The 20033-nt window shown below is 52.3% G+C and overlaps 2 protein-coding genes across 7 annotated transcripts in view; one reads left to right on the top strand and one right to left on the bottom strand.

Moving 5' to 3' along the window:
• Positions 1–5104, top strand: part of LOC135315406 (contactin-4-like) — a 73137-nt gene extending 68033 nt beyond the window's left edge. Inside the window, exon 8 of the transcript XR_010374873.1 lies at positions 5093–5104. The gene's annotated coding sequence lies outside the window, so the exon portion shown is untranslated. The remainder of the gene's footprint in view (positions 1–5092) is intronic.
• TMLHE (trimethyllysine hydroxylase, epsilon) lies at positions 1441–20000 on the bottom strand. Of its 6 annotated transcripts, none has more exons than XM_064463483.1 (9): positions 19880–20000; positions 18945–19205; positions 13858–14048; positions 12197–12373; positions 11160–11439; positions 9915–10034; positions 6544–6780; positions 5683–5821; positions 1441–4504 (listed from the first exon to the last, which is right to left on the bottom strand). In XM_064463483.1, the coding sequence occupies exons 3-9, from the start codon at positions 14036–14038 to the stop codon at positions 4373–4375; spliced, it is 1266 nt and encodes a 421-aa protein (XP_064319553.1). In that variant the 5' UTR covers positions 14039–14048; positions 18945–19205; positions 19880–20000; the 3' UTR covers positions 1441–4372. The 6 variants fall into 6 exon arrangements, with proteins under 6 accessions (XP_064319553.1, XP_064319552.1, XP_064319555.1 ...); XM_064463482.1 differs by lacking the exon at positions 19880–20000 and adding an exon at positions 19514–19611; XM_064463485.1 differs by lacking the exon at positions 19880–20000 and adding an exon at positions 19459–19590 and having other exon boundaries at positions 13858–14039.
• Between the last annotated feature and the right edge of the window lie 33 nt (positions 20001–20033).

Genomic DNA, 20033 nt, shown 5'->3' with positions numbered 1-20033 from the left:
CAGGCCGCTCAGCCTGACTCGGTACCGGGGAAGGTGACGGAGCGGCTCATCTTGGGTGCGCTCACCAGGCACGTGCAGGACAGCCGGGGGATCGGGCCCAGCCAGCACGGCTTCATGAAAGGCAGGTGCTGCCTGAGCACCCTGGTCTCCTTCTGTGAGAGGGTGACCCGCCTGGTGGGGAGGGAAAGGCTGTGGCTGCGTCTGCCCGGGCTTTAGCAAAGCCTTTGGCACTGCCTCCCACAGCCCCCTCCTGGAGAGGCTGGCGGCTCGTGGCTGGGCCGGGTGGCCCCTTCGCTGGGTAAAAACTGGCTGCACGGCCGAGCCCAGAGAGCCGTGGTGACGGAGCTAACCCCAGCTGGCGGCCGGTCGCGAGCGGGGCTCCCCGGGGCTCAGCGCTGGGGCCGGCCCTGTTTAGTATCTTCATCAATGATCTGGGCGAGGGGATCGAGGGCGCCCTCAGGGAGTTCGCAGGTGGCACCAAGCTGGGCGGGAGTGTCGATCTGCTGGAGGGCAGGAAGGCTCTGCAGGGGGACCTGGGCAGGCTGGAGCGATGGGCCGAGCCCAGTTGTGTGAGGTTTAACGAGGCCCAGTGCCGGGTCCTGCCCTTGGGTCACACCGACCCCAGGCAGCGCCCCAGGCCTGGGGCAGAGGGGCTGGGAAGTGCCCGGCGGAGAAGGCCCTGGGGGGGCTGGCTGACAGCCGGCTGGGCATGAGCCAGCAGTGCCCGGGTGGCCAAGGAGGCCACCAGCCCCCGGGCTTGTGTCAGCCCTGGTGTGGCCAGCAGGAGCCGGGCAGGGATGGGGCCCCTGTGCTCGGCCCTGGGGAGGCCCCACCTCGAGTGCTGGGCTCAGGTTTGGGCCCCTCGGGACAAGAAGGGCCTTGAGGGGCTGGAGCGTGTCCAGAGAAGGGCAGCGGGGCTGGGGCAGGGTCTGGAGCACAAGTGTGCTGGGGGGCGGCTGAGGGGGCTGGGGGGGTTTAGCCTGGAGAAGGGGGGGCTGAGGGGAGCCCTTCTCGCTCTCTGCAGCTGCCTGAGAGGGGCTGGAGTGAGGGTGGGTCGGTCTCTGCTCCCAAGGCACCAGTGACAGGACGAGAGGGAACGGCCCCAAGCTGCGTCAGGGGAGGTTACTGAATGCTACTGATCTTGAAATTCCCATATTAGAACTTTCTTGTCTCTCTGATCCTGACAGTTCAGGTGTGAACTATGGTTTTTAATTAACTTCAGGCCCTACATTTTTAATTAACTTAGCTGAAGGACCCTATTAAAATAACTTCTGTATTTTCCTATAGCCAAAAAGGAAAGAAATGAGGAGTAAAGCTAAAAATGTAAAGCCAGAGGGATGGGACTCATCTTTGATTTTTTAATATCAATTTCTTGCATCTTCTGCCATCGTGTGGCCACTGAGAGAATGAACGATGAGAAGTCAGGGGAGACGCATTGGGTTATTGCTCCACACCTTTATTCCACCTTTGATGGGTAATACTGACTCATTCTCAAGTTCATGAGGTTTTGAGACATATATTTTGTTAAGCTAACCACTTTATAGATCATTTATTCAAAGACTTGATCTCTCAGTTTCGGAAAATGTCTTAAACACATACATTGGGTCACCAGCGTAGGGGGAAGAGAAGGAAGCAGTTTATCATTTATTGGCTGAAAGAATGGGAAAAGCTCAAATACAAAAAATAATCCGATACCGTTACAGCAAACAGGACCTGTTCCATAACGCGGCACAAGAAACACCCATATCGGACAGCTGGCGACTGCCACGCTGCCCTGTTCCTTCAGGTGAAGTTTTGATGCTCACAAGCTGCTTAGGAAGAATTTAGCCCTCTTGGGAAGCGGGGAGAGGTGAAGCACAAGATTTAAAACAAAGCTCTCTCCACTCCCCATTTTTTTGTTGGGGTGGCTAAATTAATTTGAATAATACCTATGAGGAAATGTGTTCCGTCTACATTCACAGTGAACAATTTCCCCCCAGACAGATTACGCAGTCACCTGGAGGAGCGTGTTGGCTCGGGGCTGGCTCATACGAGGTTGGTGTCCAGAGGCCACAGCCCTCGGCAGCAGCCGCCGCAGCCGGAGGCAGAGCTACAGTCACCCCGCTCCGTGTCAGAAAGGCACCTATGTCACGACAACCTGTCATCAAGACACTTCGGTCGGTTCTCCCTTGTGCTAGCCAGAGTCCTGCAGGCTCCAGCTCAGCGGCAGATTTTCAGCTTGCAGCTGATAAAGACAGAGGTCCCCTGAGCAGAGGAAGGTAAAGCTGCTCTCGTTGACTAAGGAAGTTTTCCACATTACCCAAGTGCTTTCCCTTGGATCCTGGGGGAACAGGGAGGCAAAAAGAGCTCAGGAACCCTTAATACCCCCAAATAATTTGAGAGAGGGCTCCCCCTGCTCAAGGGTTTCAAATACTGATCAGGGTCCTTTGCCATCCAACACAGAGATTGTTTTCTGTCACCACCTCCTGCCCCATCCCACGCTCCAGGCCACGGCTTCACCCCGAAGCACAGGGTGAAACCAGCCGTGGAGCACACGAGCCGGGCTGCTTGAGAGACAGCGCACGTAGCCGCTGTGGTTTGCTACTCCAACGTGATCAGCGAGGATTTGTAACGCTTCACGCCTACGTGGTGCTGGCACCTAAGGAGAACCTGTGAGCAAAATGCGTGACACAGAAAGTAACAGAATATATGCTGCAGGGCTGCTCAAGGAATCCACTGGCCCAGCCCAGAGGAAAATTCAAGTTCCTGCCTGTGTCTGCGGCTGCCGTTCACAGGCCCTGGGAGACGCTCCTGACAGAAGCCAGCTCACTTCAAGCTTGTATTACCTGCCACCATTGCTCGTGTTTTACTTCCTCACATACCTTCTGATCAACAGCTTCCTGCCAAGCCTTCACTCAGAAACCCCTTTCAACTCCTGATGACTGCAGCGGTGGCTCCCTGCAGACGGGAAATACTGTGGAAGACAGCTCCAGGTAGCTCAGTCCACACGAAGAGAAGCTTTCAAGAGTGTCTCTTAACACTAGGATCTATATATTCAGTATTCAGGTTAAACAAGGGTAACAAGTTTAGCACCTGTGCACCTACGCTGCGCTTGTACCTGGGACACGAGAGCATCCTGCTTGCACAGAGAAGCCACAAGTGAAAGGGACCAGCCCTGTTTTAAGGTATGGTCAGAGCAGAGCGAACACCCCCAAAGATAGGGAAGAGTGAAAAATAAAAAAATACAAGAATCCCCTCTTGGTTCTAAAATTGAAATGTTTCTAGTAATGATAGGATTTGCTTTTGTTCTTTAAATTTTGGCCCTTCAGTGAGCCAGACTCCAATTTATCCTCCCAGCTACGAGGAGCTGAGAGGCACCTCTGCGTTCATCACCTCCATATATGCATGGGATTCTGGTGGAAAAAAAACCAAAAAAACCCCGAAAAACCAAACCCCAACAGTCAGCCTCATCCAGCAGCCAGTGTAATGATGTCCTAACACAAACCCCTTCTTCAGAAAAGACGAAAGAACAGGCACAGTCGGAACTTGTCAGCAAATACTGTAGCTGCTGAGCCTTCGCCCTTGATACAAGCACAGTGCAACAGGCAGAAAGAAGCATTATGTTACTGGACATCAAGGAAACATGAGAAATACCTCCCTCATCTAACACAGTCATCTCTCCTTCCCAACATGCAGATCTTGCTACTTCCCCCTTTTCCTTCTAACCTAAACCCCTTCAGAAATACCCTAACTATAACCAGGTTCTCTTTCCAGGCCATCTCTCAAGCAGCACAGCTTGTATCAGCGACTCTTTCAGGCGTACGTAGTATGTTTAAGAAGTAGTCAGTGAAATATGCCAACAGCCCTCAGTTTGAGTAGTGACATCTTCATCAAGTAGGGACCATAGATTTTCATTTTCTCTAGACGGGCTAAAGTCCAGGCTGGGGTGAGACAAGACCCCAGAGATTTCCATTCTCCTCTGCTAAAAAAACAAAAATTAGAACCACCAGCTGGCAAAAAGGCTGAGCAACAGGGAAAAATACAAAGATTTTAAATCCTGAAGGCACTTGATTAGAGGAACACTTCACATCAATAGGTGCTGGGAGCACTTCCCGTGGTGTGATTAACCCTTACTCAGCAGAGCCGAGACAGACTAACTGGAAAGACCAGGCTGGGTGCACGGACAGCAAGAGCCGACCATGCTCAAAGGCAGAATATGGTCCCATAAAGCTCCCGTAGCCTTTGGCTTCCACCTGCTCCCTCTCCTGAGCAGGCACCGAGAACTGTTTGGAGAGGGCGGAGGTGTCTGAGGTATGTGCAACATCTTCATCGTGGCGACGCACCAGCGCGGTGGCGCTCGAGGTCTGGCTGCCTCTTCGGAGCGTGGTCCGGGCTAAGCTTGGAGTCCCAGTAAGCGCGCGGTGTTCAGCACATCATCTCTCGTCAGGTAGCAGCCGCAGAGCTGGCGGTACCCCGTGAACGCTTCCCGGCCGTGCAGGACGCGCCAGTTATCTACGAACAGCGCCTGCAGGCGAAGAGAAAAGGCCGTCAGAAGAAGGGTAACCACGGCAGCCAGGGCCAGGACCCTCCGGCAGGACACGTCCTGGAGCTGGAGAGCCCTACAGACTGGAAGCATGAGTAAGGGTGTGCCACGGTGGGCATGACCCTTCCTGTTCAACACTGTCGGACAGCACGTGACACTACAGCCAGATGTTTCATGGGGTCTAGCACAGCTGATTTACCCGAAGCTGGCAGTTCTGCTCTGCTGCTAGCCACAAGTTAAAACGTGACAGCCAGCAAAGCACAGAAACACATTCTGGGCTGCTGCTTTGCTTTTCTACTGGAGAGGTTGCACAAGAGCTCACCAGCAGCAGAAATTGGCCATCTTCAGCCTCTATGGTGTTGCTTCCCTGCCAGGCATCCTTGGGTGCAGAGAGGTGCAGGGACTCCAATATCATTGTCTTCCCTGCTGGACTGTTTAATTTTTGGGGCCCTAGGCTCAGGCTGAACCTAGACCTTGTAGGAGTAAAACCCCTTCAAGCAGGCACAGCTGAAGGAAGAAGCCATGTACTGTAATACCTTCAAGTCTATAACTGTGGCTCTAGCTCTTCAGGCTCCTCCAGAGCTGCACCCAGCATCAGCCTTTCAAACGCAAGGCAGAGCTTTTTCCTTTCAGTACCAAGGTGTGCCAAGGCACCCGAGCCCTTTCTGGGACAGTGAAGATCGCTGGGGTCTCCTGTGATTCTCTGGCAATGTAAGGGTTCATTCAAATCTAACCCCAGAACAGACGTAAGTTCAGCTTCCCACACCTTTATATTTCCATCAAAATAAAAATTTCTTCTGGAAGAAGTTAAAGGCTGGACATTAAGTGTTCCCAGCCTCTCTGCTTCTGAGGGTCCTCATTTCAGTGACTGGGAAGACCTTCCTCCTCTCCCCCAGCTGGGACTAACTGTCCTCTGAGGCAGAGTTTGAATTAACCATTTCTGCCTTATCTGGAAGCTTGTACGTTTTTAGGACAGTAGGAACACACACACAAAACAGATGCTTCCCCTTAAAACAGCTGTAAAGAGGAAAACTGCAGCACACAGAGCCTGCCTGACGCTTTTACCTTCGTCACAAGCCTGCACACGCAAAGCAGCACCCTGCCACGCTGCCTCCCTCCCTGTACCAAACACACGTGAGCCTCCCAACCCCGAGTCCCACCTTGCCCGGTTTCAGTTTGACCCACAGTTCATTTTCTGGTCTCCTGAGCTCTGTGGTGAGTGTGCGGTGAGCAGCGTACCAGCGATGCACAACGTCGTAAGGCACAGTGTTGATGACAGCACGATCATAGTTATTGTATCTAGGAGTAAAGAAGAGATAAGAGATTGCCCACACGGCTCCACGAGCACAGCCAGGTACTTCTACAGGGAACCTCAGGTGCCTGTAGGATTAGCCAGTATTTAAGGGAGGCTACAGAGATGACTAGGGAGGTTATGCTGCAAGTGCAGGACTTTCAGGAGAATACACAGCCTTGGGAGCAAGGAGGAGTTTACTGTCAAGCCGAAAACTGTTCTTGCTGTTTTTCCATGGAAGGATGCGCCACGACAACGGGCACGCCTGAGGGCTGTCCAGAATAAAAGTGTGAAGCAGCGCTGGACAGCCTCCTCCACTAAGCCAAGCCGGAGTTTCAGAAAACAGGCCAAATTTCCACATTTCCTTTGGAAGGGGACCAGTCTGCGCCCTCCCTGTTCTCTGTATGCCAGGCTAGTTTCTAGAGGCTCTTTCAGAGAAGGGCTGAATTCTACTGCCTCTCAAACGAAGCGAGAGGAAGGCATGGAGCTGTCAGGAGTGAAAAAAATAAAAATAAAAATCAAAGCTCAGTGCTGACACTCATCTTTGTATCAGTGGCTCTGACACTTCCTCTAAAGCAGCAACGCACAGCCCAGGAAGAAATGCAGGGTGTTCCTGTGGTTTCACACCTGCCTCTCAAACATACATTGGTTTCCAGTTTACAATATCTCCTGGAAAACCACTACCATCTGCCACCATCCCATAAGCAAGAGGCCTCTTGGCTGATGTTACCTGATCAGATAAAGCTCGTTGTTCCAGGGATAGACGTTGAGGACTGGCCCAACTCCAATCATGTGGTTGTGACAGTCTCCCACGTTCTCAACATACTCGTGCTTCAACGGCACCTTGCTGAGCAGCTCGAACTGATCAGGGGCTTGCCGGAGAACCTGCTCTGCCGCGTAGAAACCGTCCACCAGCAGCGTCCGCCCGCCTGTGCCCTCGTGCTTCAGGCAGTGGAACACCTGGATGCTGCATGGGTGAAAGAATCCAGAGCACAAAAGACCTTGGCTGCCTGTCCTGCGGAGAGAAGGCGCTCCCCGCGGACCCGGACAGATGCAGAAGGATGCACGACCCTTCTGATGGTTGTGACATACTTCGTAATATAATTCATTTTGCTAAAACCTGTCAGGGAACGGAGACAGACCATGAGAAATGGCTGTACCTGCCGTTTCTTCAGGCTCAGTCTCACCCATTTCACTTTCCAAGAGAGCTGCTGCCTACACTGCCTCCCAGATCAAGTGACATGATCAGGATCAGGCCTGTATCACTCAAAGTCCATCCAGGCAGTAGGATGCAGAGGTTCAAAAGCATAAAACTAACTTCCCCAGAACATCTCAGTACAAGAGGACAGTTAAAGAAATGCTGGTTGTACTGCTGAGTTCTCCAGGAACTACAAGGGGAGGCCAGGGTGATTCTCTCTCCAAGGCACGTACATCGTGGTCTCCCACAGGCAGTCAGGAGAAGCCCTTCATGGCCACACATTAAAGACCCTTCAGAAAGCCCGGAGCAGAGGAGTCCCCAGTGAGAAGTCTACCTACAGGGATATCCCCTCAACAGTGGGAAGCCACCCAACTCAGCCTTTGCCCTTCCATTACTTCTCTGAAGCTTCTCCTTCCCTTCACCCAAGCAAGGCAGGCATTGTGCCATCAGGAACACACACCCAGGAGCTGCCTTGAGCCACCTACTCCCAATTTTCAGTGTACGAACTTCACTTGTCAGAAAATTAATTGTGACCTTCTGGGAAAGCCTTTTATCTTCTGATCTCCCTTTGGGGCCTCCTAACCCAGTCCCACAGCAAGTGATGTGGCAGGACCTCCCAGCTCCACCCTCTGCAGCACCTTTTCCCCCCGGGGCGCTCTAACCACCCTCACATCCACAACAGTTTCAGGGTAATTTTACAAAGTCAGTTCACAAGCACTGGAGCGAAGGACACTCCGTGCCTCAAAGGCAACAACCTCCTCCCACAGCTCGAGGTGCTGAGAAAGCCTCTTCTGAGGGCAGGCTCTTCGAGATAAGGTTGCAGTCTTTCCCATAGCTTGAGGAGTTTCTATCCTCCTACCCTTTGCAATAATTTAACTGAGACTTGTCAGACTTGGCTGATTTCAGCCAAAGCAGCAGGGGAGAGCAGACATTCAAATGGACATATCTTTCTTGAAAAACACCTAATTTCCTTTAGAAGCAGGTCAAAGGCTCTTTTAAGTGTTTTGGAAGCAAGTCTGAAACAGTCTGGGAAGAAGGGATTTCTGGCAGGGACGGGGAAGCCAGAAATTCATGTTCTTCCTGCACAACGATGGTTTTGCAGAGTTGCAAGCATTAACAGTTAGCCCGAATAATTTAGCCCGTGCTGTCATTGCTTGATATACTTCAGTTGGCTGCAGATGAGAATACACCTACCTGAAGGGAACCCTTCCAAGTGGAGAAGAAAGGTATAAAAATAGCTAATGAGCGCTGTAGTTCTGGCACCGAGGAGTTTAATCAAAGCTCTTTTGTAGGCTGAAGTTCTGATTAATAATTACTTATTTGATTTTGGGCAATATTTTGTGAGCTCCTAAAACAAGTCAGCCAAGCAGGTAACACTCACAAAAACACAGGGTTTTGCAGTCAGCTGTTCACTGAGGACAGGGGAGCCGACTGGATCTGGCCCTAAGTGTGTGGCAGGACCTATGCTTTACACATCTATTTCTAGCTACAGAGCACGCTAAAATCCCCTTACTTTGCTCCCGATCCGAGGTCCTTTAGAAGGAACCCTACCAGCTAAACGCTTCCTGCCCACTTGGGCACAGACAGCAGCGCTCAGGGTGCTGCCTGGGTAATGCCACCCTTCCTCGTCCAAAGGGCTGCTTGGAGACCCACAGGCAGCCAACAGATCTCACCCCTTAGTCCTCCTCTGCTTTTACAGCTCAGCGCCACACACCTTTCCCATTAAGATGTTTAGCAAGTTAACAGCCTCACTTGGGAAGAGCTAATCCTGCCCTAGGGCAGGAGGCTCGGGCTGGAAGACTTCTCTTTGTAGGCCTAGTTCCATAAGAGATCACAGTACTTCCCTCGGTTCTTCCCCAGGCCATTTCCCGATGATTCCCCTCTTGACTGAGATGAAAGCAGACAAAAACAAAATTAAGCTAGAAATTAAGCCTAAGTCTCTTGCGCTTCATTGTGAACCACATTCAGGGCTGCTGCCTCTCTTTCTCCAGCTGTGTATAAAACTCACAGCCCAGGGGCTATATCAGAAAAGCAGTTTGCAAACTCGCATTTGGGAAACAAAGCTCTAGCTACAAACTGCTTTTAAGAGCACAGGCAGGTGCGAACTTCGAAGAGCCGGGGAAGCCCGGCTTCTGACTACCCACAGGGCTGCGCCGCTGCCGAAACGCAAACCTCAACCTGTCTGAACGGAGGCAGAGCGACCGCACAGAGCATACGTGAGCACAGCACGTCCGTGTCACCACTCACAGCGCGGGAGGGCAGAGACAGTTACTGCAGCCTGCGCCAAGGCGGGCTGTTCTCCCCCCTCCCCGCAGGCTGCCAAGCACGGGGAGCTCAGGGCGGTGGGGAGGGCTTGCCCCAGGCCAGCAGGATTAAGTCAAAGCAAACTTTTGCAGGAACTTTGTACAACAGTTGATAAGAAGCCCTTGCTGCCAGAGGAGCTGAGCCTTGCCAGATGTACCCAAAAGACAAATCAAATCAACTGTGTTTCTGTGAGGTTGAATGTTGTGTGTCACTTATGAGACTGAGGGAGATTGCAGAAGAGACTGTCAGATAAGCTTCAGGGCAGCACTGCAATGTCTACAGTGCTGAGCCTTCTTTCTGGCTACAAAGACTACTGCGTGGTATTGCTCTGGTTGAAGCAGCCAGCCATCTAACAGCCAAGTCCTTCGCTGCCTGCGTTCTGGAAGACCTAGAAGTCTCAATCATCGGAAAAAATTGATCAGCAGACTACCCCACTCCATGGGGATCAGACGGGCCCCAGAAACGCTGTGTAACTAGTAAAAGTACATCCGTCACCAGCACGGGAGACAACGAAGCCCGTGCACCAGAAACAGCATCGTTGTGAAGCAGTCACTCCTGCCTTGTGCACTGTGTGTCTGTGAAACAGCAAAAGCACCTACCCGCAGGGCTCCTGGAAGTAGGTTGTGTCGGTGTGACGATCCAGAGCCAGCTTCGTGTAGGCGGTGTCTCCCCGAGAGAAGTCGGAGGTGAAGTACCACATCCTACCGTAAATGGTCTCCCTGCAAAAGGGGCGGGCAGTTATCATGAGGCACTGCGGGGAAGCAGATCCTCTCTTGCAGTTGAGGTTACACCCCTCCATCCTATGTGCGGAGTAAACTGAAGCAGAAAAACTTAACAAAACTCACACTGCAAGAGTTGGTGCTTCTAATGCCTCCTCTAGTGCTCAATTTGTCTTTCTTCCCCAAAAGACTGATGGCAGTGAGTATTGCTTCCCCTCCACAAACACTGACCTTCCTTCCACATCTAACATCAGCCCCGGTCAAATCAAGGAAGCCACTGAGTGACATGAGGAGTTGCCAGAGTGCAGCCAGCCCTTGCCTGTAGCTGCCACAGGGTTACCTAATAACCCCACATCTTGCTCCTAGGGTCCTGCGTTTTCGCCCACCTCCCCCCTACAACGTGCACGGAAGGGATCAGACAGAAGGCAAGGACAAACAGTACTCAGGGGCTACATGGTGAGGGCTCCTGGAGACAAAAGTTGGCTGGATATTCCTTGGAGCCCCTCATTTCTATCCAGAGTGACTATTCATTAAAAGAAATCCCTCCTCTTCCAATGGCCCAAGGCAAGTTAAGCTGTTTCTGCAGCTTGGATAAAACTCAAAAACTCAAACCCCGGCTTGCCGTGCTCTTGGTGTGTTTTAAACAAACACAAAAGAAACATTTCTCAATATTTTTCTTTAATGAGAGCTACAAATTGGTTTTGATATCCCTGGCTCCCAGGGCCAGGGCTGCCCTCCTAACCTTTCAAGTCATAACAGGAAATGTCTCTCCTTGCAAAGCTCTAGTCTTCCCAGAGAGGCTACTTCCCTCAGGCACTCCTCTCTGTCCACAGTCCCACTGTCACAAAAGTCATCGTACGCTCCCTAGGCAGCTCCGTAACCCAGTGACTCCAGGCTCTCCCCTGAAGAGAGGTCAGGTCCTGCAGCACCATATTCCACCTCGGTTCTAGTGGACCGGCCAGAGACCGCAGAAGACCCCGACCTCTTGTTTGCCAGCCAGGCCGCACTGCACAGTCTATAGGGATAGGAGGGCAGCACCTTCCCCAACAAAAAGCAAACAACAGTCTGCCCTGCATGGCTCCTCTACAAAGCTGCCAGCGGCCTTCCCAGGGCAGCCAGAGTTACCTGATTAAGCTGATCCTTTCCGCTAAGATTTGTGTGTCCTCTTTGGTGGGAGTGACGTTCTCTACAAAAGCAATCCCGTATAACAAGAAGTTTTGCAGGAACTCCTTCAGCCCCTCGTCTGTCTCCAGGAAACTCCGGCAGTCGACGGAGGGGACCTGGGCTTGGCGGTAGATTTCTGCGTTCCAGAGAATGCGCGGGTGCATGACCTGCTGCTTCTGCCCCTCATAGCTGTTCTTCACCAGCCACTCCAGCCCGTACCGCGTCACGTGCCCGTCCGGCCCTTCGACAAGGGAGGAGAGTCACCGCAATCACACTGGACGGCCTGGCCACCAGTCAGCGCAACCATCAGTCTAGGACAGCCCTCACCCTTTTAATTTTGTCTGGTGACAGACCCTTTGCACCCTGATGCCCCCCAAAATGTTATCTGGATATGGCCACAAGTCCTAAAAAGCATTGTCGTGGCTGCAGCAACCTCCAGTTCAGTGCTAAGTGTTTCAGCTTCTGCGGTTTTGTTTTTTTGTTGACAGGACTCCAAGGAGAAGTAAAGCACTGAAGACAAGCCCATAAATAAAGGTAAGCTACAACAGAAGGAAGACAGCAGCTGGGAAGCTGAGGAGAAAGGACAGAAAATGCAAATTCTGATCAGGGACACCAGCTCAAATAGGATAGGGTAAGGAAAAGAAAACCCACTGTTTCTTGACCGGTCTGCTCGCCACCTGCATCGCTGCTGCGTTCACACCAACCACTAACACCCAGACACTGAAGTTACACACATCTCTACCCAAAAAGGGCTGGAGGGGAGCGGGAAGAAAGACAGGTGCAAACTTAAGACTGAGGTGTGTTTACAGTAACAGCGCTGCTCAGAAAAGCAGTGTTTAAAACGTGCTTACAGCTAAACCTCTTCCCAAAACAGCTACTGATTTAGGGAGGAGGGCTGCCCTCTCTCAGCAAACCTAAGGATGGGATCCACCAGGGCTCCCCCCAAGCTGAGCTGGGGGTTCCTAAGACATGCAGGGTACAGTCACCTTGCTACTTACACGTGAGGAAGAGTGTGGTCTCATCCACTCGGACAGCCTTGGGTTTGATTCCCAGGTCCACGCTAGCCGTGTCCAAGCTGCGCTGGTTCGTCTTGGCATTGTAGCAGGAAGCCGAGCGGCAGTGGTCCCGCAGCCAGACGAAATCGAGTCGCATCAGCGTGTTCGCGTACCTGAGCTCTGCAAAGAAGGACAGGCTCAGAAGATGCGTTGGTGTGAACAGCGAGAAGAAATAAATCAAGAACTGAAGCCGAGAGCCCACAAGTTGCAATCCCCTCTTACAGGGGATGCCGAGGCTGTTACACTTAGCCCTTCTTCACATAAATTAAGCTAGCTCGTCACACAATGAAGACCAGGCAGAGTATCTTCACAGAAGGCCTGGCTGTCAGTGATCTCGCCACGGTTTCCCTTCTCCCTGAGTCTACAGGCAATCTCACCCTGCAGCAGGAAGAAGCAACGTGGCTAACGAACGTGCTGGTCACACACTTACATCTCATCTCTCTTCAACAAGTAGTAAATTCAGAGCAGTGTGGCAGCTGTGGTACACAACAGTGTCGTGTCCCCCCACCACCGCATAGCTGCAGACCCCAGCACAGGCATACAGATAAGAGCCAACCAAATAATCACTCCATCAGCCAACCTGCACAAACATTACAGGCGAGTCCAGACCTTGACGCAAAGCTTCGATATCCATTTAGCATGACAATAAAGCCTCTCCTCCCTATTCCACCTTGGGACAGCTTAGAAATACTTGAAGCCCTTCGGAAGTGGGTCAGAGCCAGCAGAGGCAACAGGAGAGCCCTTCCTGCTCTAGTCCTGCTCAGCTTTGAAATCCAAGTATCTGAGGTCACTCTGCAGCGGGAATACAACAGTATCCTTTCCTGGGGCCACTGTGCTGGATAAAGTACCGAGCAATTCCCTTTGCTTACAAGTGACTTAGAGTGCCAACATCTAGGCAGCCTGGTTAGACAACACCCAGGCACGGAGCAAACCAAACAGGCCATGGGGAAACACGTGCCTCAGTGGCCAAGTCACCTCCAAAACCCAAAGGACAAAAATCAGCATTAGCAAGCATTTATAACTGGCTTGCTGTGTTACTTCACATCAAGACACGCTTTCCTTGCTTTTTCTTTCAGCTGCCTCACAGTCAAGTTCCATTTGCATCAAAAAGGCTTTTATGCCCACCCTGCCTCCTGCTGCTCCTGCATCCAGCCCCACAAAGTCAGGCTGCTTGAAACCTGCTTTAACAACTGCGTTTCACACATCAGCCTTTCAAGGAAAGCCTGCTCAAGAGGGGGCAAGAAAGCAGGGCACACACCAAACGAGCCATCCCACCTGCCAGTCAGAGCCCCGCACATATCACAGAAGATAAGCGACTGACAGGGCAAGGCTCAGATGCAGTTAGTGTTCAGGAATCCCTTGATTTGATTTCCGATTTAGTACTGCCTCGTTTATCAAAGTCTCACCACGAGCCGACAAACCTGCTCCGTCCTGCCTTTGGGAATTCCCAAAGGGAGCATGAAACACCGACTCCTGCGCGCATCCCTCTAACGCAGGCTGTTTCGGAGGAAAATAAATCACTCCCGGGAAACAAGGGCAGGAAAATCTCACTCCTCTCCCCAGACAGACTCACAAGCAGGTACGCACGCACCCAACGCACCTACCTAGATGGTCACCGTGTAACTGCCAGGCACACTTGAGGGACTCTGGGGCTGTGTGATGCCAGCGAGCCGCAGCAGCGAGGACGGTCCTTCTGTCACGGGGCAGCCACGGCGAGCGACGTCTAGCGCTTCCACTCAGCTGGCACGGCACCTTGGACAGACACGCCAGCCTCCTGCACCACATCCTGAGCAGCCTCGAGAGAGGGAGGGGAAAGAACAAGGTGACTCAGCTGTGCTACCGCATCGCACCCTGGGCTCGATCTCTGTGCTCCTGTGCCAGGCACCGTCAGCACTTCTGGGGAGGCTGGTATTGTCCTGCACCATTTGTGGTTTACTGACAGAAGAGGTGAGCGAGAACTAGTCTGTTGAGGAGGAAGAAAAGTGGGCATGATGACTGGCAGCCTGGCCAGAGGAGAGAGCCACCTAACTCCCAGGCACCTTTTGACAGGAAAAAATAACACAGAGTTTGGAAAGTCTCATATTAAACACCTTCACTGCCAAGGCCGGGCACCGGTGGCGCTTTTGCATCCTCCCAGTGACAGTGCAATCAGGCACGCTGCCAAGCTTTTCCCAGTGCCTGGAATCCAGGCTTATTGTTAACACCACGCAGGCTACACAGCAACCTCCCCGAAACTGGGCGCTTTACCCTTGTTTATACCAGCTGCAGCAGTTACTTTTGTGGGCATCACCAATACCCTGGAGGAAGACCGCGAAGTTGCATGTCAAAACCGGCTGCCCTCAAAAACTGCACATAATGGAAGCAACAGGGAATTAGCTGTTAGGGCGTTAATTAATTTTTTAAACAAACAAGCTAATCCGATCCGCACACATCAGCTGAAAACAGAGGAAGAGACAAGGGTGTCTTGCTTGTATTGTGACCACCATAAACCATGGCAGAAAACAGTCCAGAGAAGAAACAAATGAGATCCTAGGATTTATCAAGGAAGGCAATTCCAGAAGAGACAGCTGTGTGTTCAATGCTCTTGTGCAAAACACTGGCAAAACCTCATCTGCTGCAGGTCTGTTCCCCTCTCCGGCCTTCCCAGTTTGAATTGACCACTCCTGGTCAGAACTACAGGGAGCAGGGAAGCAGAGAAAAGTGACCTTTGTCAGAGAAGCAAGAACTAGAGGAATCCAGTAATTCGGCCAGTTCTAGAAAAAGTATGCAAAACAAAGAGGAGGAAGAAAATCTCTGCCTCCCCTGAAGGATGCAGCTGGCACAGAGGGAAAACCAACCACGGTTAACCTTGGGCTAGAGATTAGAAGGCGATTTCTCAGAGGGAGATTTGCAACAGCTCTTCAATACAAAGAGTGAGGGCGAAAACCTTCCAAGTTTTAAGACATAACGCCACGGTCTGAACGCCCTGTCGTGTTTAAGTTCTGGAGGTCAGGTCTAAACCCAGCAGGATTTTAACAGTGCTTTGGTCTGAAGCGCATAGAAAAGCTGTATCGCTGGATAAGACACAGTCTCGGAAAGCATTTCTTATCCTAGACCTCCAATTTTCCTTCATTTTCTTATCTGAAAGGTACAGGCGCTGGTGCTTTGGCTGTCCAACCTGCTCCTCCACTTCATAGCTGACTCAGTGCAGAGATCTCAGAAGTTGGTAATAACAATGAAATCAGAGGTGCCGTATTCCCAGACAGCGACTTGCTAAGTAGTAGGAATAAAAATAAAATACAGGCAGCCAGCTCTAGGAAACAAAAAAAGCAGAAACATTTCCATAAAGAGAACACGGTTTGAGATTAAGACGCACACTTTTCAGCCACCGAGTTTTGCGAGGCTCTTGGCCACACTTGCGTACGAGTCACTGACAGCTTTAGCGCTGCAGAAAGGTTTCAGCTCAGAAGTTTCTGATTTCTGCAGCTGCTAAGTGCAGCACTCACTCCTCAGCAGGCTGCAGGGAGCCAGGCTGTCCTGCAAAGCGGCCTGTTTTGGACCAGAAGCTGTTGTTTTGCTCCACACAGCAGGAGCGGGGGCACTGGGAGCTCCTTGCCTGTGGCTGGACACCTGCAGTAGCCAAGATCTCTGCTAACACAACCGCCCTTGTTCTTCAAACACTGCTGCGAAGGCCCTGAAACGCTGTTTAGATGCTGACTGAGCTGCTACATCCTGGCACACTCTAACACTCTCACTACAGAGAAACTGGGGCACCAGACCACTTACACGGCCTGAGCCAGAGTTACCGGGCACCCAAAGACTCACAAGGCCACTTACTTCTCCCTTCGGTGGTCTCCAGCCAGAACATCAGTGTCTGCAGAAATGCCAATGCTACGTGCTGGGATAATGCTTTCCAACCCACCCCAGCTTTGAAAATTTAGTATAGGAAAAAGAATTTGCCAAATTTGATATGCAAACTTCGTAACTAAGTGAAGAAAATCTGCAGCTATAGAAAACCGGGAGCTGACCGTGATGATTATTGGCTTTACAAAGCTTAAAGAAATGATGTGACTTCCTGAATCACACATTAAACCTCACAAAGCTTAAGGCTATTCTTCAAGAAAGACACACAGGAGGGAAGACTCTGTCCAGTTTGGCTTTTGGATATCGAGGATATCCACTAACCCAGCAGAGGGGGGGGAAAAGCAGCAGCTTGTTTGCACACGCCTGATATCTCCTCACACAGGACCCAAAACTGATAGGAGAAGCTCATCTACAAATCCATTTGGAAAGCGGCCCCTGCCTGGGGCAGCTCCAGCCGTAGTTATCTCTTTCTGCACACGTTCCTTTTATCTCGTCCTCTTCCAATATCAAAACTTACAGGAGAATAAACACAGGTAATGGTAAGTGACCCAGATATTTAATCTAATCAAGGAGACCTCTTGCTTCGCTGCTGTTCTTGCTGGAAGCAGACACCACAAACAGCTCATAGAGAAGCCTTAAATTAAATCTTTCCAAGAGATACTACCTCTAAGAGGAGCTGAAAACAAAAAAATCTATGTGATTAGGCAGGGTTTACATTTTGCCTTTATGTTTGTTTAATCAGCGCTAACAGCTCTCTCCTGGCCAGAATTAGCTCTATGAGCAGCTCACTCTTTCCCCCAGTCCTCCTGTTCACCTCACCTTTAGGCTGCTCACCTTTACGCTGTCCAGACCCCACGCAGCTCACCTGGGCACGAGTGAAACGCAGCAGCTGAGAGATTTCAAGACAGAATCGCCCTCGACATTCAAAAAGAAAGGGCAGGAGGAAGATGATGTTAAACTATGCTGCCTGTAAACACAAGTGGACTTTGAGAAGGGAGAGATGTTCCCTTACCGGGGCTGCCCCTCTGCCCAAGCAAGACAAGATCCCGTGCAGACATTACACGTGAATACCTTCTGCGTGGCTCATCCTGTCCAAGAGCCCACCGCGAGGTGGATGAAGAACAGGAGCGTGCACAGAACCCTCGCTGGAAGCAACAGGGTGAACAGCAGGAAGAGAGCTATGGGTGCTGCAGGGAGAGGCAGAAAACTCAAATGTGTTGTAATTTCAGGAATTACCATAAGTCTCTTAAAAGAAAAGAGATGTGCTGTGAAAGGAGGAGGAAGGAAGAGTGGGCCTCCTGCGGGGCTGGTCTGTCCAGGAGACTTCCCGCCTGGCCCTTCAGCAGTTTGACACAAGAAGCGTTTGAATTAACCAATGCTGGTTTTTAAGTTCTTTGATAAAAAGCCACAACCTCCATTTTGAGCAAAGACAAATACTGAGCTGGAAAAATCAGTAACCAAAGAGTTTCAGCAATGAAAGCATATATGGAAGGAGAAACCACATAAGTCTGTGGTCTTCAGTCAAAGCCTTCCACCGGCCCGCTGGCGTCAGGGAAGCCGCTCCGATGCCCTAACTGCTTGTGCTGCGAACAGATCTGTTCCGTCACGCGGTGGCATCGTGGCCAGCCTGTTTTCCAGGCTCATTTGGCATCTGAAAAGAATTATCTTGTTTTTCATTAAGCATTTCCAAACATCCAGCTGCTCGCACTCGTGCAGCCTTTTGCATTGCTAGAAGCACCTGGCTAAAGGAAAGGTGTCCGATCCATAAGAAACAGGAAAATTTCAGCAGCACAGCAAGCCTTACGCTTCAGAAAGAGAGAGAAAGAGAAAATAAATTGGTTTTTGAGGCAGCCTGAGAAATACTCTGCCTGCAGACCCCAGACAGGTCTCGTACTCTGCCGGCCTCCTGGTTACATAAATTTATTCACAGGTTTTAATCTAACATTTCTACCAGCTTTGGAAACGTACCCAAACCCCACACCGTGCCGCTGCTTGAGCAAAGGTAACCTTTATGAAGGGACCACAGATAAGAGAAGTGCTGCAAAGGCTGAGGCAGAGCCGCTGCCTTGCGAGGTCAGTGCCGGAGCCAGATGAGCGAAGCGCCCGGTGCCAGGGCCCCTGGGCCGGCGGGCACCTCCAGCAGGCGCTGGGCTGCCAGCGGAGTTAAAGGTTTAACAGCCGGCGCTGACCTAGCTTACCTATTAATTACAAAAGAAACAAAAAGCAGGTTGGCTGTCCCCTGCTGAGAAGGGCTCCTGCCCCCCCGCCGCGGCAGACAGCTATATTAGATCTCAACTGTCAGGAATCAGATTCCCCTTCCAGCCCTTCCCAGCAAGGGACTTCAATTAAATTAAGGCACTAATAAAGACATCCCAGACACTGCCAGCTTCACAGCTACTTCATTTCACTAGAAGTAAAGGTAATTATCTGCTCACCCCACATTTAACACCAGAAACACGGCTCCAGACCCTGCTTCCCATAACCTCGTTGCAGTTTCTTCATCTATCTCAAGCAAAGCCTTTCCAGGCTGCGGAGCTTAACAGAAACAAGCTCTATTTTTTGTATTATTTTTTTTTTTTCCCCAGCAAAGCAGCCAGCCCTTGCGCTGTATCCCCCGCAGGGATACTTGTTGCGGTAAAACCCTATTATTACATCACTTTATTCACCCACTCCGGGTCCTGCCCTGGCAGAGAGGGGCCAGGCAGCTCTCCCGGGCAGGGTGGGGTTGCCTTTCACCACGGAAGGAGAGAAAACAGCTTTGCCCACGAGCTGTCCTCGGCTTTCGCTCGCAAACTAATGGGATCTGACGCCTTAATCGCCGTCTGAACTCCGGGTCAGCCGATGTTACCTGGCACCGTGCGAGGCGCGGAGGGAAAAGCCGGAGCGAGGCGTCGGACGGGCTCAGGACGTTGAAGGAGCTGCGAAGGGGTCCCCGCCGGCGGTCTCGGCTCTGCCCGGCTCCCTCCGCTCGGTCCCTGAACCTACCGGGGCAGCGACGCCGCCGCGGAGCCCTCGCACATCCCCCGCCGCAGGAGGCTCATCCCCTCCTCACGCCAGGAAGCTGTCGCTGCCCGGGAACCGAAGGCTCTTAAACCAGGGTCTCGCTGACCTTTTAAATACCAAAATAAATAAAAAAAAAAAGGAGAAAAGTAACAAACTGCACTTTGTGCTCCTAGGTCCCCCAGCGGAGGAGGCCCAAGCGCAGCCCCCGCGCTGCCGGTACCTGCCCCGGCGGGGTCCGGGGTGAGGGGACGGGAACCCCGGGGCCAAGCCCGACCCGACCCCGGGACTAGGCCCGACCCTAGAGCTAAACCTGACCCCCACCCCGCGGAGCCGGGACCCCCGCGCAGGCCTCGCCCCACCTCGGCAGCTTCCCCACAGCCCGGGCCAGCCCCGGCTCCCCCCGAGCGGCCGTACCGGGCCCGGGGCCGGGCCGGGGAGCGGCGGCGGGGCCGGGCCGGGCCGGGGCCGCCCCGGGGCGGGGCCGTACCACCGAGAGCCGGCGGGCTCGGGTAGAGCGCCGCCTGCCATAGAGAGCGACCCGCGGGGTAGAACGCCTACACCCATAGAGACGGGCCGGGAGGAAGCCGTGCACCGGGATGAAGCGGGCCGGGCCAACATCGCGTTCTGCAGGAAAGGGACACAGCGCAGCCCGCACCGGGCGGCAACGGAAAGTGCTACCAAGCGCGGCCCCGGCGGCTACAAACCGCTGGGAGACCGTCGTGTAGAGTGCCGTAAGCACCATAGAGAGTAGAGGGGGCCGATAGAACGCCGCACACACACCATAGAGGGTTGGGAGTCCTGAGAGCGGTGGGAGCAGCGAAAACTCTCTGCGCACGGAGGCTGTCCCCGGAGGGGCTTCCACCATAGAGCCGGCGGGGCCAACAGGCGCGGTATTTCTTTAACCATAGAGCGTCCAGGGACAGGGACGAGACCA

This window comes from Phalacrocorax carbo, chromosome 11, assembly GCF_963921805.1.
Source record: "Phalacrocorax carbo chromosome 11, bPhaCar2.1, whole genome shotgun sequence".
NCBI classification, from domain to species: Eukaryota; Metazoa; Chordata; class Aves; order Suliformes; family Phalacrocoracidae; genus Phalacrocorax; species Phalacrocorax carbo.
The sequence above is the reverse complement of the archived record's forward strand: the minus strand, read 5'-3'. Positions and strand labels throughout refer to the sequence as shown.

What these genes read in the sequence shown, in the direction of transcription:
- TMLHE (XM_064463483.1), bottom strand. Translation starts at nt 14,038, where the DNA reads ATGTGGTGCAGGAGGCTGGCGTGTCTGTCCAAGGTGCCGTGCCAGCTG. An exon ending in GAAAGGATCAGCTTAATCAG is followed by an intron (nt 10,035 to 11,159) that starts GTAACTCTGGCT and finishes CCCCTTTTGCAG; the next exon opens with GGAGACCATTTACGGTAGGA. An exon ending in TACTTCCAGGAGCCCTGCGG is followed by an intron (nt 6,781 to 9,914) that starts GTAGGTGCTTTT and finishes TCACCCATGCAG; the next exon opens with CATCCAGGTGTTCCACTGCC.